The sequence below is a fragment of the Amblyomma mixtum genome, chromosome 9 (assembly GCF_055824585.1).
Source record: "Amblyomma mixtum isolate Tamu chromosome 9, ASM5582458v1, whole genome shotgun sequence".
Lineage (NCBI taxonomy): Eukaryota > Metazoa > Arthropoda > Arachnida > Ixodida > Ixodidae > Amblyomma > Amblyomma mixtum.
This window is the reverse complement of record NC_143020.1, coordinates 2793157-2813192: the sequence shown is the minus strand read 5'-3', so window position 1 is coordinate 2813192 and position 20036 is coordinate 2793157. Positions and strand designations below refer to the sequence as shown.

The 20036-nt window shown below is 44.9% G+C and overlaps 1 protein-coding gene across 1 annotated transcript; it reads left to right on the top strand.

The window, feature by feature from the left end:
* Window positions 1–501: 501 nt before the first annotated feature.
* LOC149328073 (uncharacterized) lies at window positions 502–8747 on the top strand. Its single transcript, XM_089561394.1, has 9 exons — window positions 502–568; window positions 1802–1848; window positions 2180–2227; window positions 2363–2398; window positions 2565–2667; window positions 3207–3361; window positions 4037–4090; window positions 6611–6646; window positions 8691–8747. Exons 1-9 carry the CDS (start codon window positions 502–504, stop codon window positions 8745–8747), a joined length of 603 nt encoding a protein of 200 aa, XP_089417520.1.
* The last annotated feature ends 11289 nt before the right edge of the window (window positions 8748–20036 follow it).

Genomic DNA, 20036 nt, shown 5'->3' with positions numbered 1-20036 from the left:
TAGTATCAACAGTTCTTTTCTTGAGATGCCTTTTCATGTAAGGCACCGGTAGAACCATATACGCGCTGTAAGCAGTGACTTGCATTGCTGAGTTGCCAATGGGAGTGGCAAGCGAACTTCAAAGAGCTATTCGGCCAAATATGGGCACGTGTGTGATGATTTTTCCTCACTGACGCACGAGGGTGAGCCGGCAGCAGTTAATTGTCCGGATATTTTTACTCGATATCCTGCCACGTGGCGTGGCTTTTTTCTAAGGGAGTTGTTAGGACAAAGAGATATAAATCGACGCCGACAAAGCAATATTCTTTCTAATTTTCATCCGGCTACATTGCGCCTGCTACTTTCGCAGGGAACTCAAGTAGTACGGACCACGTGTATTCTATTTCTGTAGGATATTGGACGCGGCTACGCGTGCGAGTGCTGGAAGCCAGCGTCGTATAAAAGCGTTGTCGCTAGAAATTAAGAAACCCTGTGTGCAGTCATCTTTGCAGACAAGGAAACATGAGAAGCAATTCGTCCGTCGTGTTAGTGTTCGCCGCTTTCCTGCGCGCGGCAACTGCTTTCAGTGGTAAATTATCCAATATCTCTATGTTGTTGCTGCACTATCGAAGTAGATGTAGAACATGAATAGTGCAAGAAAAGTGCGAACTTTTGTTGGTGTAACAATATAATTTTTTTGCTCCTTGTTTTTGACATTGCGATACGGATTGGAGTCACACTTTCCTATTGGCCAGTCATCGATAAACCAAGTACCTGCATAAGTATAACAGCTATGCTACTGAGACAACTGAAGTCTACTTCAATTCCCTAATAAACAAACGCGTCTTGTGCTTCTTAAAGCAGCAGAGACTCTAAATTTTTGCTTGGGTGCTTTCTTCTTTCAAATGACGCATCAGACTGTAGTGTATGTACATGATCAGCCCTTGGTAGCCACCTACGAGCGCTAAATTATTTATAACTTCTTGATGCTGTTTCGGTTTCGTTTCATCAGCTGAACGATAGTGTGATGGTGTTTGGGTCACGTGAGATATAAAAAATAAACAGCAATATAACTGCTGCTAGGTCGTTTATTGTCATTTCAGCTCTTGATGCAGGTTAGTTTAAGTGTTTTAGCTTTTTATGGCTCACGGGCCCTCACAGTCATCATTCAGTGAAACCGAAACCAAAAAAAGCATCGAGAAGAAATTCGATTAGAAATTCATTAATGGTTGTAGCCGAATAACGTGTGGTAAATTATGCATTTTAGTGGCTAAAGCATCGTTTGAAAGAATAAAATATGCAATTAAAATGATGTGTTTGGTTCTTTGAGAGAAGGGCTTGTAGATGTTTGGTTTTGGTTTATTGGGGTTTAACGTCCCAAAGCAACTCAGGCTATGTAGATGTTTACTTTCGTCTCATCAGCACCCGTCTATAGCCCTTTACCAGCAATAACTACGCTTGGCATTCCACGCATAGTGACAGCTCCCATGAAAATGAATTTTGTTTTGTCGTCCTCTGTCTGTGGTATTCCTAATAGCGCTAACTTCAGTTCAAAGAATGAGTGACCAAATAGCCCAACACCAAGTTCTACTAAAACTCCTATGACCGAGAGCAGAGCGATAGCTTCCTATTGGTTATGTTCTGCGTGCCCGTCTACCGAATGGCTCAGCTCTAAATTTTTCTGAACCGAAAGCTGGCTATTCCTTGTGCTTACGATGTGGTCGATGTGTATGAGCTGACACCGCCTGAAATGAATTACGCAAGCGTTTCCTAGACACTCATATAACATTACAATATATTCATACGGCTCCTTTTCTTTCAGCACCTTGCCTTACCGTTACTACGCCTGATTTTCTTACGATCAATGCGGTATGATCATTTACGTATTTATTTACGCAAACGCCTGAAACTCTTCATTACTGCTCAAGAAATATAGCAATACTCACTTTTAAGTTAGGGATCTTGCATTGCATCTTCCATTGGCTATTATTAATGAACACGGAATGATGACCTACAGTATACTGAACATTTTAAATGCCGCTATGAAGTAATGTTTCAAAGCAATGTTTCAATAACTTTTTAGTCAATGCAATAATAGCTAGCGTCTTCTTCTGCATGTTCCATCTTCGGAACATTAGCGTTACCCATATACACAATGCAAATGTACTCTCCAAACTATCGAAATGCATTTTTCTGCCAGACCCACTGTTACGAGGAGCAGCCCATCGATATTTGCACCCCTTTCAACGTAAGTGAATCTGTTTATTTATCGCTGATACTGACAATTTCTGTCCGTAATTCATCCCGCAAGATGCCGGAGTGAACACGTAGGTATTGAAAACGTGTTTAATTTTTTTGCCGCATACTCCTCTTGTCATTTCAGGAGAATGACACAGAGAAAGTGCGCGAGCTGATAAACGTGAGTTCTTTGAAAAAAAAGCATGGAATTCTATAACGCTAAAAATCCAATGAAAATTATACCTTTGCACGCAGATAATTTATTCTCAGGCTGCGAACATTCATTTCGGTAACGCACGAGCTGAGTAAATAAAAAATTTGTCCTCAATAATTCCTTTTTATTTCAGTGCACCAACTTCGACGCGGAGTACAAGGTACTAGCCCTGACGTATCTGTTAAACGACGCCGTGGCATGTACACTTCCTGAAGAGGAGAGAAACCAGAGCTTGTGTACGTCCATTAGGAAGGGAGTTTTACGAATTAATCTCTATTTCTTGAGTGTCATTCATCTGGCGATAGACTATATTTAGCCGTTCAGCTAAGGGCTATACCAACATGGCGGAGTCAAGTTTTGCTGTACTCTCTCAAGTATTCCATGTGAGAATTTCGCAATAACGTTATTTTATACCAATGGACCGCCGCCCTTAGACAATTTCTTTACACCTTCAATTTTCAATACAGAAAAGAACGCGAGGCTACAAATTTCAGGTAAAAAGCAAAAGAGGCATTTGGAACACCGACATAGTTGTTGTAATCTGGGAGCTGTTTTGTCAACAAAATACTTGGTAAGCACTCTGAATGCCACCATACGAACAACTTGCAAATCACGCTACTGCAACTGCTATCAGGCAAAAAAGAATGAGTGGAATTAAGGCTAAAGAAGGTAAGACAGCCAAAATAAAACAAAAAAGAGGAAAGTAAAAGATGTGTTGGAAACGGCGAAAAAACATACGTTACGGCAGTTTTCCTCGAAATGTTATTTCTTGCAGCTAGGGCTGAATTCATCGCAAGGTGGTGCATCACGGCGAATCCTCTGCCGACATTCCTCTTCAACCTGACCTGCGAAGACTATCTGGGCATGGTGCAGGTTACGTGCGGGAAACCCGTTACCTTTAACGTTCCCGACGTCAACGACCTGGGCCAAGTAAGTGTACAAAAGGAAGTCCTGTTTTTAGCACAGCAGCACAAAAAACCTCCTCGGGATAAAAATGTGCAGTCGGTAATAAAATTCGCCCATTAAACGGAGTGAACTGCCGTCCCCAGTTTTCCTGTTGACTTGAGGGAAGTGGCGTCACCAGACCGGAAATGACGTCACTAGCGGTAAAAGGCATCAACAGTTTCTAGCTATCGCGTTGCAAACACTATGGTAATTAGGTATTCTGTGAACTTTTTCTGCGGGTCTCACTGTGAAAATAACATAATAGCATTCTTTCTACCCGGCATATATAAACTAGCAAATGACGACTGTGGTTGTTATAACATCCACAACTTTGTCCACTTGGCTTTCGCAGTGTATTTATTGACTTGCATATAACTCCGTAAGCAGGTTCATTGGAATAGAGCATCGAGGCACTCTAGGCCAGAGCTAGTAAAGCTAGGGCCTGCGTCGTTAAGTGTTCGTGTCTCCGAAGTGATATGAACAGAATACGAGGCGGCTGAAGGGAACCATTAAAACTATCGTGTCCCCCGTATTTTCGCAGAAAACCGACGATGAATGTTGCACTTCCGTTTGTAACTTCCGTTACAACATTTTTGGGGGGGGTCACCTGCGTTGACCTGAGTATGACCTGAATGCATATCCGTTTTTCTTGTTTTCAAGTGCGTCCAAAACCATGAAATCGAGCAGCTGTGTACAGAAGGACAACCTTTCACAGTAAGTACCGTCAGTTATTGCCATCTGAACACTTAATTCGGCAAAACTGCCAGAGCCATAATATTCAATAGACTTGTTTTATTTCCTGTAACATGTTTTCATATTTATAAATGTCGGAGTTGGCTGCTAAAAAGCAGTTTTATTCTATATCGAAAAGGCACCTACTTATAACATAAGCGTGGCTACAACGAAATGCATAATTATGAGCACTGCAAAAGCAGAAGTAACTGTCACTTGAAGATTGTCCCTCATTTTAACCATGCACGTACAGTATCGAAGTCTAGAATTGAGTTGTTTATTGTCGCTTCGATAAATGTTCAGCATTGCTCTTCTTAAAAGTTTTTGATTCTGAAAAAAATATATATTTACCTTTACCGCGCTGCATAAACGCCGCCATCAGTCGTGCTTAAATAATTAGATCAAGATTCATGTAAGTATAATTAAATACATTTGTTGTGAAATGAACAGAGTCGATTGCGACGCTGCGGTATAAACTACCGTCGCCTAGAAGTTATTGAATTTTGTGAATAAAAGGCCTTGTGTGTCGTTAGTTCGTGAGACTTAATCAACACCCACCAAAATCGCAAAGGGTTCTCTTTGAACTGTTTCGGCGCAAAGATAAGCTAAAAAAATTAAGAGAAAAAGTGACAGGATGGTTATTACCTTGTAACGCCAGATTCAGTGACAGCTGACAATGTATTTATATTTCACGATATATTGAGGTAGTTATAATGAAAGGGACTTCATATCTTCATAGTTCTAGAGAGCTCTTTTTAGATTTCCACACATGCTTGTTTTTTGGCTACCTAGGAGCTTCCGCAAACCGACCGTGCTACAATCCTCTGTTATCACTATACCCTTTTTCTCGCGCGGCAAGCGCCCTCCGTTCGACTCTGGTGGTAACCACTTGGTAACCACTTGGTAACCACTTGGTATTACCGTGAGCGGAAGAATGCCAGTTACGCATTTTTCCGCGGCTCTGGTGGTAACCACTTGCCAGTTACGCATTCTTCCGCTCACGTTATATCCCCCTCCGCCCACGGTAACTGTCCTCCGAGTGGTCCCCATGGCAAAGCACTCAACGAAACACCAGGAACCACCACTACACCGACGCGTGCCGCTGTAAAAAGCAGACTTCTGTACCAGAACAGGTTAAGAAGTTGTCTCCAGATATCATCATCTTTAGCATCATCATCAGCCCGACTACGCCCACTGCAGGTCAATACTCTCCCATGCCTCTCCAATTAACCCTGTCCTTTGCCAGCTGCAGCCACCATATCTCCGAACACTTCTCCACCCACCCATCCGCCCACCTGACTTGCTGCCGCCCCCTGCTACGCTTGCCTTGTCTTGGAATCCACTCCGTTACTCTTTTAAGGACCAGCGGTTATCTTGCCTTCGCATTACATGCCCTTCCCCAGCCGATTTCTTCTCTGCCCCAGCCGACTAGGAGGTCACTAATCCGAGTTTGTTCCCTCACCCACTCCGCCCTCTTCCGATCTCTTAACGTTAGACCTATCATTTTTCTTTGCATAGCTCGCGGCGTTGTCCTTACGTTAAACTCTTTTCTTTATCGTCCACAAAAGAGATATATCGAAGGACGAAGTATGGATATCCGTGACCTGTGGCAACTAGTTTGCTAAGCATTTCTGCAGGTGATGTTGAAGCGAATATTGCAAAAAAAAAACTAAGAAGCTAGGCAATGCTCGGTGAATCGTTTGAATGCGTTAGGAGCCAAACTTTCATTATATCCGAGGTGGTACACTTAGGTTTATTATATCTGAGATCAGAGCACTAAGTACGGTACATCCGAGGTCCACACACAAGAGTTCGTTATACCCGAGGTAAGAATGAAAGTTTATTATATCCGAGGTTGACATATGAAATTTTGTTGGGCCAGCCACCATAATGCCACGTATCATTGTAATGTCCGTTCGTTCGCGAAAGGCCGCACGAAAGAGTTGTTATCATTTTTGTTCGTGACGCGAGAAGCAACCGGACTAATCTCGATTGATCGCAGCCATGAAGAGCTGCATCTACGTGTTTCCAGATTACTGTAGATGATCTCGACCTGTCATCTCGTAGTTTCCTTGCCGGCTTTAAATTGAGCGATGCCGCGAGCGGCGGGCATTCGTAGTTCGACGACTGACGAGCACGTTTGTTGCTTACGCCGCCGCCGAGTGATTCAGTTATTTTGCGGGCGCAAGTCAGCGCAAATAAAGAGCTTCGTTTATTTGACTGGTTGGTGTCATCCTGACCGCTGGACTGCCGTCACTACAACGTGACAATATATATGGACAGACGGGGCTGCCCATTCAATTTGCACTGACATTTATAATACTGACTAGTTAATAGCGTTAACCTACTTTAGTCAGAAAGTTAAATAAAACGTTTTGCTCAAAATGAGGATTCAGTGTCAGATTCGTTGACGCTCGCAATAAAAAATGAACTGCACATAAATACTCACTGATTATATCCTAATCGTGACCGCTAATCATAAATGGCACGCATTATTTGCAGTGGAAAACCTTCTCTGACTTGGTTGATCAACTAAGGGTAAGTAGTAGTCTTGCTATTCATGCTATGCTACAAAGCAAACACATTTGCTAATTGCTATCATACCCAGGAATTCCGGAGAAAATCATTTTTCAACGAGAAAAAGTTTATGAGCGCAATTTTTTCATATACTGTAAGATTTTACTATACAATCAGGATATATTCAACTCTCCCGTCGGCACGCTAGCATTTTTTTTGCTATTAACGTTTTTGATATCGACAGAAACCTTCCCCATTGTTGTTCTATGGCGATCTTAACTGCTCAATGCAAGGGGTGGAAAAACTATGAAAGATCTTGCTACACACCGGAAGAACGGACTATTACCTTCAATATTTAGAAAGCAGTACCTTACAATAATCCAATACTCAAAAATTTTATCCAAGAATGTTGGACACGGATAAAGTGAGACCTTCAAGTTTCGACTGCTTCTTTTTATGAAAAACGTCCTGATACGGTGGTTCGTGAAGATAATTCAGTTTATTGCACTCGTATGAAAATGATTTATTACTGCTAATTAGCCTTTTGTACGGGCGACATGAAGGTGACACTTTTTTATGATAGCTATAACTAATAAACTAATAAGATATTTGACGCAATCTTAAGCAAATCCTAGATAACTTCTAGAAGGATTTTAACTACCCTTTTTGGGGTGATATAGAATAAAGTTGCTAATCCTAGATAACTTCTAGAAGGAAAAGAGAGAGAGAGAGAAAGTTTTTAATGAAATACACAGAATTTAGCCGGTGTTTAAAAATCGCTGGCATGCTACTCTGCGCAGGGAGGGGAATTTGCGAGATAAAGACAGAAGGAGAGCAGTGTGGAAGAGGTAAAAGAAAAAACGAGGATAAAATGCGGCCATGAAATGGGTACTAAGGATGCAACGGCGAGTATTGATGTAACCTATGGAATGATGGAGTGCATAGTCCGTCAAATGGGCTGACGAAATTCACTGCATGAAGAATGCATGAAGGTAACGTGCAAGTGAATTTAAAGCTTATCGAGATGTCCAATGTCTTCTAAATAGGTAAATAGAAAGTTCATTGCAAGTCTCTGTTGCCTAAGGCAGGCTAAGGGACCTAAAACTTAGTCCATTGTTAGGGACACTGGGCAGAGCTTCTGCATGCAATGTAGAAAGAAAATATTTAACTATTGTTTTCGGGGTGGTATAGAATAAAGTTGCAGTCTGCAAAAAAGTCGCAAACACTGTTGTCGTTGCTAGCGATTGTGTAGCACTTTTTTTCTTCTATCGCTCCACTGTTTGTAGACTTCACTGCGTGTCGGAGAATGGAAGAGAGAAATACTTTTTTTTTTCGCTGAGACAGTTGTCTGCATCAGTATCCGCGGAGAAATGCTGCCAACTGAACCTTGCGCTGCTTTTAAATAAAACGCAAGGTTAACGGACGTTATATGCGACAACCCAAGCGGCGCAGGCCGACTGCCAACCATCGGCTGTTCAGTGGCTTCTGGTCGGCAGCCGACTAAAGCGGCAAAACAAGCTCGGCAGCTGATTGGGCCGTGAACATATGCCAGGCTGCTCGGCTCAAGTCTGGCATTAAAGGTTGGGCCAGCCTCCAGCTCTGACGTAAAGCCAGCCGCCCCTCAAAAGGCTTGTCATATAGATGGCCCGATGTAGAGCCTGCATACACCGCCGTGCTACATTAACCACGGCAGCTATAAACACTGCGTTTTGGTATTATTAAAGAATGTTGGCGGTGCACTAAGTTATTTTAGTGGTTTGATATCGGATGAAAAAAAAAGTCTTTCTGCCAGCGTTATTATATCCTGCATGCCTGGCATCCTACATTGTGAGCAACACCTAGAAATGGAATGTGCTTGTTCCTTCTTGGCTAGCTCCACACACTGTTCATTAAATGACATACAGGCGTTTTTCTGCTCACACTGAACATGCACGAAAACGTTGCAGGAACGTTGGTGCACGTTCAAGTTATCCGAAACCACTGTTCTAAAGCAAAGTACACTGGATGCAGCGATTCACGAGAAAACGAATAGTTGAGCCTTCGCTGATAATCCTTTTTTTTTCAGTGCATTTACCTCAGCATCATGCCGCTTCTGCCGTTCCTGGAATACTACCGCGCCTAATGGCTTTCAAGCATAGAGTTAATATAACCAACTCTAGAGGGAAAGCTGCCCATTGAGCCCATGCGTTCCAGTGGGCAACGCATGAACGCCTCCATCACACAACGGTTTGTGTGTGTTGCCAGCTGTTTTGACACTTTCTAAGTCTGGACAAAGAACGGAGTTGGAACCTGGCAACGTATTCCGTGGGAAGATGGCGGTATGCCGAGTAGCTCTCCACTGCTCTAAACTGCGGTAAACAACTAGAAAATCGTCGCGTTTGGATCATTTTCAATGCAGTGTCGCATACCGACTGTAATTTCATATATGTGGCTTGTGACTTCCGAATTATTACTTGAAGGCAAGTACCGCGATTGTGACGCGCTGGAGTGTATTTCGTCTGTAGAGCGCACGGGAGTTTGCATGTCCTCTGTTGTCGAGTGCAAATACACGTCGGAAATTTGCTTTGGCCCCAAAAGGACGAACACAATTCGAAAAGGAAACGAATGCGCAAGGTAAATGGAGCAACTGCTCTGCCTGCTTTGTTTTGAATGTTCACCGTTTTGTTATATTAAATGTCGAAGGTTTGTTAGAGTACCGCGGGCCTCTCGCATTTTCTTTTATCTTTCCCCTTCACCGAGGAAGACGGTGCCGTGTCTTTTCTGGCGCGAGGCGAGCTCATAATGGGATTTTTCGTACGCAGCAACGCTCAGAGCTTCATCACGAACGAGTGATACAAGGTGGAGGCAAAAATGCATGAAAGGGCATGTACCGCTCGAGAAACCTTCGTTTATGTTCAGCATTGTGCGCATTAAATTGTGGTGCTTGGTTGATTGTTGTGTTGGGTTTTTGTTATTACTTGTTTTTGTGTTGTTTTTTTTAGGTTTATGACTGCTTTTGCTTCTAATGTATGACACTGCTTTTTTGCTGTGATATTTTTTATTCCTCTGTTTGGTTTCAAGACCCATTTATGAGAAGGTAGTGCCGCAAGTACTTTAAACGCACGGGATAAGAAGGGTCCTGCGATTACATGTATGCTGACTTGTTTTCATGCCGATTTCCTGCCACTGGCTGTGTTCGGAGCAATAGTGCGCTGTCAGATGCTTGAGCTGAGGATCATAAGTGTGCCTCTTTTCCGTAAAATGGACAGCTGGTAGACTGCGCATGTCCTTCTTCTTGTGTCGTTTTCGTTGCGCGGCCGTTAATTTCAACAGTGTTACCTTAATTACCGCATGCATTAGTGATGAAAAACGTAATAAAACGCATTTAAGCAAGAACACCTGCACCCTTTATAAGTAGCGCCAATGTGTTCTCTGTCAAGCAGATTGAGGCAATGGCGTTAAGAAAGCCGAATGCCGTGAAAAAGTAAACGGCTGCAAGGTTCATTCGCTTGATGCCATCCGCCTTTAAAGAGAGTTCCAAGAGCGGGAGATTTTCATTCACACGCTTTACAGCACACAGTTGTCGTGAAATGTGCATATGTATCTCTTCCCACGTTTACTCACAAATGATGCAAAGTGTCTGATTCTTTTGGAGCTTTTGCCATGCATCAACGCACGAAGATGGCATCGCGGTGAACGAGAGCGCGAGTGACTCCTTGTCGTATGCAGCTCCTTGAATTAAGTGCCTTGAAATGAGGTTCGAAAGCAGAAGTTTAAAACCGAAACTCCGAGAGCGTTTACTGAGTCTACTCGTGACCATGTTCGCAATCGTCCGATATTAAAAAAAAAATGGCCACAATCAGTATGCTAAAGAATACAAAATGTGTTTAAAACATTGAAAATACGCGTAAGAGTGACATATAATTATTTTCTCTGCCGCAGTTTTTCGAATTCAAGCTCAAACTTCACCTATCCTTGACCTTGCGAGAAAAAACTGTGCTGGCCACAATAGTGTGTTGTAAGATAGCGTTCAAGATGGCGACTTCCATGCGTGGACCGCTTTCCGAGCTCAGCTTTACTTCCCTGCTTTCAAGAGCTAAGCTTGGAGTGGAAAAAGTACGAAACTAGCTAGTAGAGTACGAAAGTGCAAAGAATATAAAAAGTAGTATATCATAGAAAACTTAACTTGCCGGCTGGTTTTTATTTTTAATTGTGTTTCTAATTAACCTAGTCATGCACTGCAATTGAACATAAATCCTGTGGCACCCAACTGAAACATAAACACTCGCGACTGAGCATTCATTCATTCATTCATTCATTCATTCATTCATTCATTCATTCATTCATTCATTCATTCATTCATTCATTCATTCATTCATTCATTCATCAATGCTTTTGTACCATGGAGCAACGAAAGAATTGAGGAGAGGCTTTTACGTGACATTTTTTACGTCACTCCGAGCAGTCCTTGCGAAAGCGCGTGACTTCCGACGCAGTTTCTGGCGTGCAGTTCACCTGAGTTTTCCTTCCTCCATGCTTTAGAAAAAGGTGACCTGAGCCCTAAGATGGAATTGAGGTAAGGTTTAGATGAAGGCTTGGACGTCGCACAAGCAGGGCACTGATCTTGTGTTTGGCGTCGACACTGGATGCCATCCAGTCTTCGTATGTCCGAATGTGGAGGACAGAGCTGCAGCGGATGCGGAGGCTCACTGTGCCGGGCAAGTCCAGATGAGGTGCCGTAAATCGACGTTGCAGTCAGGAGGGCACTTAACTTTAATATAACTTTGAAGTTATATTGCCATTACAAATAGTTCTGCTTACCCAAGAGAGATGGCACTCAGCCATTTTTCTCGTAATTGATAATTGTGCCGCTATGTTCGAGCGATGACATGACTTTTTTTTTCACTACGCTTGAAACTTGTTTCCGCGCCTAACGGGAGCTCGCAGTCCTGTCGCTTAAAACTGGGACGTCAAGTAAGGGCTGACGTTATAAGCACGTTCTTGAGAGGCCCCAAAGGGAAGAGGACACCGGAAACTAGCGTGTACCATTCAGGAACCAGGGCCTCGAACCGTTACTTCTGTTGCTTTCGCGAAGGCTTAGACAGCGGAAGCGCGCAGAGCACCTCGCATAGATTTCTTCCGCCTCAACGATGATTGTCTGTTGGGCGCAAATTTTATTGCCTTGTGATGTTGAAAGAACCATGCAGGGACTTTGGCAATGTGATTGTGGCAGGTTCCACAAAAGCAAACACCAAGGTTGGGTGCCAAAGGCTGCCCTATTATGACGGCCTACGACTGTTTCCCTGTGTTGTTATCAGCAGAGCAGTTTCTCTCAGTGATTTAAAATATAGCAGTGTATCTCAAGTGCTACCTGCATTCATGAAGCTATACAATATGACGAGCAGTACCTGTGATAAAAAGAAAGCCTTGAAATCAAGCATGAATACACATACACATATTCTTTATTTCTCTAAAAGAGAAAAAGGCCCCTGGGCAAAAAGCTAATTCAGAGTAGCTTGACTAGGCCCGGGGCCCATTACAAGGCAGCAGGGCATATAGAATTCGGACATAATAAAGCACAGCATCAATTTGACTAAGCACTGCAATTTCGAACGCAAAAAAAGACAAAACTTATAAGGTTTTTTTTTTACCAGTTAAATCAAATTGAACATGACACAATATAACAGGCAAGAAGAACAATAAATGAAATCAAAATCAGACATCTAGAGCACAACGCTACTAAATATTTCTAAGCGACAGACATAAGTACAAAATATGATGTTCACTATGAGATAATAGAAATAGGGGAGTAGAATTTTCTGTTTGTGAAGAGACACAGTGAGGATGCACAAGCATGTACACAAAATAGTTAAGAGAAAAAACTGTCATCATCCATACGACTAAGAAAATTTTTGATAAAAACATTTCTTTTACAGCCGGCATTCCCACACCACCATTCATTTGAATTAAGTGTGTTAGGAACTAGGAAGCGCATCATTTGCCTCCCATAGTTTGTGCGAGTCTGAGGTACCGACCATTGGTTTCTTTGACGTGTATATCTGGGTGGGTCAATTTTTTGTAAGGATGCAAGTTTGAGGAGGAATTTACTGCGGTGGGAGGTCGTGGATTTCATAAGAAGCAGGACGTTGTACTCTAACATTTTGTTTACTGGTAGAATATTGTATAGGATAAATAACGGTAGCGTATGTGTCATGTAATCAGCGGAGGAAATAATACGGATGGCCTTTTTCTGCAAGATGAGAATGTGGTTAATATGTGTACGGGCTGCGGTCCCCCAGACTAAGTGGCAGTAGTTAATTTGAGAGTTAAATAATGCATGGTATATCAGTTTCTTAATTGCTACGGGTAGAATATCGCGACACCGACAGATGACACCTACAGTTTTTGCTAAGTTACTTGTAAGATATTGAATTGAATAATAGTTATTGCTGGATTATGGGTGAGCTTCATTGAGATGCTCCGACGCGGGCTGGCCTCAGCACGCGGAAGACCACAGAGTAGAATAATAACGCAAGGAGATTCCAGACACGGGGATTTTGACTTGTTTAAATCCCCATAAGAAATCATACTTCTAAAGCTTGCTCCTCAGAACATTTATAGTAGAAGAAAATTACACGTTTTAAGTTTCGTTAAATGATGCGTTATTTTCACGCTCGTAAATGGTCAAAACATGCATGGAGCGATATTTGATCACGTGATGATTAGCGACGAAACCCGGCAAGCTTTTCAAACAATCTCAGGTGGTGGAAGAGCTCGCGTGACGTGAAATATATCTGTCTGGACAAACACTCGTAGATATACAAATTAAAGATGTCTCAAAGTATGAAAAGCTAAATTAGGCTTAGCAGCATACATGAACAGAAAAGAGCAATTACATAATCATCCGATTTTAGAAATGTACAGTCCAGTGGCCACCCATCTGCAAAGTAACCTGGTGTAACCATCTGCAAAGTAACCAAACCAGAGCATAAATAAACGATAGACAAGGCGGGTACTGAAAAAGATCCAGCAATATCACTAGGCACGTATGTCCTTCACAACCGCATATTCAGATCATTTTGTGAATTATTCGGCCTAGTAATGTTCACGCAGTCACCGTAATCAACCACGGGGCACTGAAACGCTGTGGCAAAGTCAGCGTTGCCCCTGACAAGTTCGTTCACTAAAGCCCTAGCCTGCGAAGCGATGCTGCAGCGGTAGTAAGCGAAGCGGGCGTAGAAGAACTGGGCTTCGGACATCCGGTAGAGGCTCCAGGCGTCCTGCACTGTGTACCAGCTGGCTCTTGCAGCCGCTGGTGTGACGGCCTCACCACGGGCTGTGCCAGCTGCCCCGACAATGGCGGCGATTTGTAGCCCCATCTTCAGCTCCACCACACGGTGCATGTTGTCGAGGTACTCGGCGTGTGAGGCTCTCAGCACGCATTCCCTGCATGAAAGTATTGTTAAAAATAACATTAAAATAGGAATTACGAGACTGTTTCAATGCGAAAGCATTAGACGGCTCACTTTCAATGCCATGTCTGCAAGAAACGGCACCATCTGACGTCACGGTGATGAAGATGACATCACATCTAAATAATACTAATTAGGTGACGCCAAGACTAATTGGTATGACCAGTGATGACATCTACGAGTGTGTCGTCATGACAGGTCACGCGAAAACGACGTAATGTGACGTCACACTAGATCACGTGACAATGACGTAATGTAGCGACATACCTAGTCACTTGACAACATGAAATGTGACGTCATACCAGGTTCCGACTCACCCCGCTCGCCACCCCCTAATTCATGAAGGTCTAGATGAAATCCCAGCGATGATTCGCCGCGGCGGTGTCTTAGTGGTCAAGGCGCTCGTGTACCGAGCCGGAGTACCCGGGTTCGAACCCGACCACGGCGGCCTCGTTTCGATGGAGGAGGAACGCAAAAGGCGCCCATGTGCTGTGCTGTGTGTGTACGTTATTGATCCCCAGGTGGTCTAAATTATACCGAACACCTCCACTACGGCACCTCTCCCTCTTTTATGCGAAGCATATTGCTAGAGCTACCACTCACGCCGTCGCCGTGGGACCCCCACGTGACACCGTGACGTCACACAACGTGACACCGTGACGTCACACCACGTGACATCGGATGAGAGAGCCGGCCTCCACCTCGCGCCGTCGCCGTGGGACCCTAGCCGTCACGCCACGTGACACCGTGAAGTCACACCACGTGACATCGGATGAGAGAGCCGGCCTCCACCTCGCGCCGTCGCCGTGGGACCCGTAGCCGTCACACTCGCGCATTCCCGCGCATTTCGAACGCGCGTTCACACTCGGTGTAGGTGAAACGCTCGCTCCACCGGGCAGGCAGACGCGCCTTCCGTGGCAATCCAGGTGCTCACCCACCGCGCGTCTCGGGGTTAGTCCGCGTTCCGCTGTAGCCATGCCGTTGTCTTCCCCCACGACGAAGGCTTCTAGTGGTTGTATTAAAATGACCAAGTATTCAACCAAGGAAAGCCATGTATTACCAAGCCTAGCCACTAATATGCTTCGCATTCCCCAGGCTTAGCCAAGCTGAGCCTCAGCAATTTTTTTCCTCCACTCCCACCTTCCTCCCTTTCCTTACGGCGCGGTTAAGGTGTCTATCGAGATATATGAGACAGACACTGCGCATTTATAACTTGAAAAAGCGCAGAAAGCAGTACTTCAAAAAACTGCACAGAATGTTCACTACATTCGAATCAGTGAAAAAGCATGGATTTGAGCTACGCAAAAGTGACGATGAACGGACAGTGCCGCGCGACGGAGCGTTAGCGATAGGCCAACTGCGAACAACGGAACAACGAACGATTTTGCTCGGGCTCGGTACCCATCGGAACAGCGCTTAAGCGCTAAAAATTTCGTGGGAACAACTGTAGCTTGTTATGACGATAAAAGTGGTTGCTATTATGTAAAATGTCTTGAAATTATCGTCCCACCAAAGTTGAGCGAAAGCTCTAGTGCGGTAAAAATATTCTAAAAACTGAAATTATCTTTTTGTTCACTGCTGTACGTTCAGCGCTACTAACACGTAGATGTTATGTGGTTATAAGACAGGGAGCGTCGTGTTTTCTTCTTGCATTCTGGTAGAGGCTCTGACGAAACCGGACTAACTTTATTATCACGGTGTGTATCACATCCGTTGTGAGCGAACTGTGAGCTCTATAATCAGTGCGTCCCTGCGTGTAGCTACCCCTTCCTAACAGCATGTCTCGGGTGTAGCTGTGTGCATGCCACGCAATACAAGGGACAGTTTTCTGTTGTGCGCAGTGTCTGGTCCTTCGACCAAGGTGCAAAGCTGATCTGTTCGCGCCGCGGCTGTTTCGGAACCCACTCGAGGTAATATTTTATTTCTCCGCGCTGGCCAAGGTGACACTCTTTCAAAGCCGCGTTTATTTCCAGCAATTTCCCGCATCACGTGACTAACTTCAGAGCCTACATCACAAAACTGCATTTTCCAGTTTAGATGGCCGATAGTGCTTTCTCAAAGAAACTTCGTACTATGGTCTGCTCTGCCGAATTACAGACGTGCGAAAACTAAAGACATAAAGGAAGAAAGGACTCCTTTTACTGCCACAATTTATAAGACGAAGTGTTTTTTGGTTTCACGGGGCATAAGCAACGGAGGCTATCTTAAGCGATTAAGGCTTAGCTGTCACCAAAGAAATGATAATCACGAGTCTCATGTCAAGCATGTACAATGATGAAGAGTACTGGTCACTGGCCATGATCAATAAAGAAGAAAATTTTGAAGTTTCGGGAGCACTACGGCTCCCTAGTTCACTATAATTGTTCACTGTAATTGTTACGATAGTGAACAAGGGAGCCGCAGTGCTCCCGAAACGTAAATAAAAATTGCATCTTTATTGACCTTGGCCGATGACCAGTACTCCTCATCAGCATGATACCTGAGCAGACGGTAGGCCGTCAAACCCTCGACTAAAGAATGTAAAAATCTACCAGAAGCGGTGCACTAAAGGCGTCTGGAAATACGTTCGCAGCGAAGACGCCTGCCTCCGACGCCACTTACTCTGTGACCATTTTCACGCCGCTAGCGTGCAAGGAATAGAGTAAACTTCACCTCGAACGTGATGGGAGCCGCAACAAAACCAGTCTGCTGCATGCAAGAACACGTTCTTTCAGGAGCGATCGCTTCCTTTCCGCATTAGCGTCACCTGTGGGATTGTAGAGCTGTCTTCGTTTCTCGTGACCAGTCCTTCCAGCTGACCAGTTTGAGCCACATCAAGGCGGCCATGCGACTCGCAATCACCGCAGCGTCGGCGAGCAGTGGGTCAGTGGTACCGGAACTCAGCCACCCGTAGCTCAGTGATGACACGTACAGACTGGTCTCATTCGCAAAGAACATGCGGTCCGCCGTTCTGCTGTCGGGGTTGTCTCGAAACCAGGGCACGCCCCGTCGAAATGTCTCCTTTTTCGCGTCGAACTCGAAGTTCAAAGCCAAGAACAAGTTCCGGAGGAAGCCCTGGGAGGTCAGGTGGGGCACGGCTGGCTCTCTGAAGACCAGGTCTCCAGGTAGCATGAGCGATACGTTGGCGACTACTGCCCGGAAGTGGTCAGTGTCGTTTCCGGCTGCCATCAGCCGCCGAAGCGGGTCATAGTCAATGAACCGTCGCCGTGTGGCTTCGAATATTTTGTGCAGCTGGCGGTCCTTTGCGGGAGTCGCGAGTGCAGCCACGTACGTTATGCCCCATAGGTGGTAGCTCCGGCGTACGTGTTTTTGACAGACGTCCTCGCTATACATATTAGGTGAACTTAGCGTGCTGCCCTGTGTAATGTAGCGCATGGTTTGCAGAGTGACGAGAAGCAACAGGTAAAACGACGCCAACGGCTGATGGTCTGCGTCTATCAAAGCCGAATGTCTGCAAAGAGGCCCACTTTAGCTATGGCAGAAATTATTTTCGCACGGTCGACATCTATAAGAAACTCCAGCAATATGGTCTTGAATTGGGACGCTTCAAGATGTCCCAAAGCATCTCTAATCTCCTTCAAAGACACGGATGATTGTTTTGGCGAGGCAGCCGGAAATTTCTGTTCCCACTTCGAGACGTCCTCATTGGTATAATTAGTGCCAAAGTGCGAATTAAGGATGGAGAGAGTGACACCGTAGCAGGAAGCATCACAACTATGCTTGTAGTCACCGACTCGAGGTGTCCATCTAACGAACATGAGCCGTGGTGTTTTGCCTGCTGAGCTCAATACCTGGAAGATGAACGGCAGGCCGTACCGCTTATTCACCACAAGGCCCAAACGAAGTAAGCTTGCGCCACTTGTTCCCGTAGTGGTTTTGGCGATTTCTAGCACGGCCGCCGCAACATCCCTGACTAGCTGATCCTCCTGCCATATCTCTTTGATGCACGATGTGTAAAGGGTGTGAAGAGCCGCTGCAGCCTCACTGCCGTAGTCCTGGGTGCCCTTGATGATGTCAGAGGTGACATCCAACTGCAAAAAAAAACATGGTTGGTCGGTTTATGGGGTTTCACGTCCCAAAGCGACAAATGCTATGCGAGACGCCGTAGTGGAGGGCTCCGGAAATTTCGACCACCTGGAGTTCTTTAACGTGCTCTGACATCGCACAGTAGACGGCCCTCTAGAATTTCTCCTCCAAAGAAAATCATCCACCGCGGCCGGGATCGAACTCGCGTCTTTCGGGTCAGCAGCCGAGCACCATAACCACTGAGGCACCGCGCACTGGGGTTCAATGTGGCTTGAAGCTAGTTATACGAGCGGAAATTCTCTTAAGCATGGTCTCCACTGCACTGCCTCACATCAAATGTCAAGGGTCAACGTCAAAGGTCAAGGTCAGGTACCCACTAGTCATAGCCACATGAGCACGTGGTCGTACTACCATAGCTTGTGCCATTCCACCACGCAGTTCAGTTCCCTTTCACTTTGTGGGGCACTGAAGGTCATTGTCGATGTGGTGCCCACTGTCTCAAATGAAAGTTCAAGCCCAAGGTTAAGGGTAAAGGTCAGCGTCGGTACCCACTGGTCGTAGCCATACGATCACGTGGCCTTTATACCATGGCTTGCGCCATACCAAGACGCAGTTAAGTTCTGTTTAATCTTGGGAGACATTGAAGGCGCCCACTGTCTGATATCAAAGGTCAATTCCAAGGTCAAGGGTAAAGGTTAAGGTCCGGTACCCAAAGGTCATAGTCATATGATCACGTGATTGTTTATTGCCATAGCTTGGGCCATACCACCACGCACTTCGGTATGACCTTGTGAGGCACTGAAAGTCACTGTCTCATTCACATCGAAATCAGAACTTTGAACCACGAGGAGTAGGGTTCTTGTTCTAGAACCCAATAGTAGCGTAGAGCTAAGCGCCTCATTAAAGATCTGTTAGGAAGCTTACAAACATACCCTGAAGGAACCGAAATCTCCCGAAACGCAGCCACTGAAGGACAGTCGCGTTACACCCTCCAGTCATTCACTCTAGTAAAGGACATCTAGTCGAAATCAAGAGCAGAGTTGTCGATAGCCATCTTTTGTGTGTTTTTTGTAGGTAGCACAGTACTAACGATATGACAAGCTCGAGAAATGCTAAACCGAAGATAACCCTGCTGAAAAAAAGTTCTATGATGGAATAACCTCATCGATCATTCATCATAGAATATCATACAATCTGTATGACATATCATACAATCTGAATGATATATCATAGAATTTGTATGATATATTATACAGTTTGTATGATATGTCATACAGATTGTATGCTATTCTATTGCCACGTATCACTGTAGTGTTTGTTCGTTCACGCTCAAGGCTGCAGGAAAGGGCTGTTATCATTTTTGTTCGTGACGCGAGAAGCGACCAGACTAATCTCGATTGATCGCAGCCATGAAAGTCTGCATCTAGGTTTTTCCAGATTACTGTAGATGATCTTGTCCTGCTATCTGGAAGTTTCTTTGCCGGCTTTAAATTGAGCGATGCCGCGAGCGGCGGGCATTCGTAGTTGGACGCCTGACGAGCACGTTTGTTGCTTACGCCACGGCCGAGTGATTCAGTTCTTTTGCGGGCGCAAGTCAGCCCAAATAAAGAGCTTCGTTTGCAAGCCTTGCTGGTGTCTTCCTGACCGCTGGACTGCCGTCACTACAACGTGACTTCTGGTGGAGGTGCGGGGTAGCCTTCCATGTACCGGAAACCCCCAGCAAGTCGCGACGCCAGCCCTTCGAGTCATTCACCGCAGGACCCGAGTCCAGTCCACCGCGCAAGGTACCGTCTTTGCCAAAAGTAACCAGGCTGCATGTTTTGCTTCTCGCTTGTATTCTAAAGCCAACATGGATTCCCAGAAGGTAACAACTTGTTTAGAAGTGAGGACAGCATCTCGCCTTTACTTTCCATAGATTTAATGCTTCATAAGTG

Bases quoted from the DNA above. Each gene is read 5' to 3' on its own strand.
- LOC149328073 (XM_089561394.1), top strand. From the start codon at position 502: ATGAGAAGCAATTCGTCCGTCGTGTTAGTGTTCGCCGCTTTCCTGCGC. The intron at 1,849-2,179 runs GTATGATCATTT...TTTTTCTGCCAG, and splicing joins ATTTTCTTACGATCAATGCG to ACCCACTGTTACGAGGAGCA. The intron at 6,647-8,690 runs GTAAGTAGTAGT...TTTTTTTTTCAG, and splicing joins ACTTGGTTGATCAACTAAGG to TGCATTTACCTCAGCATCAT.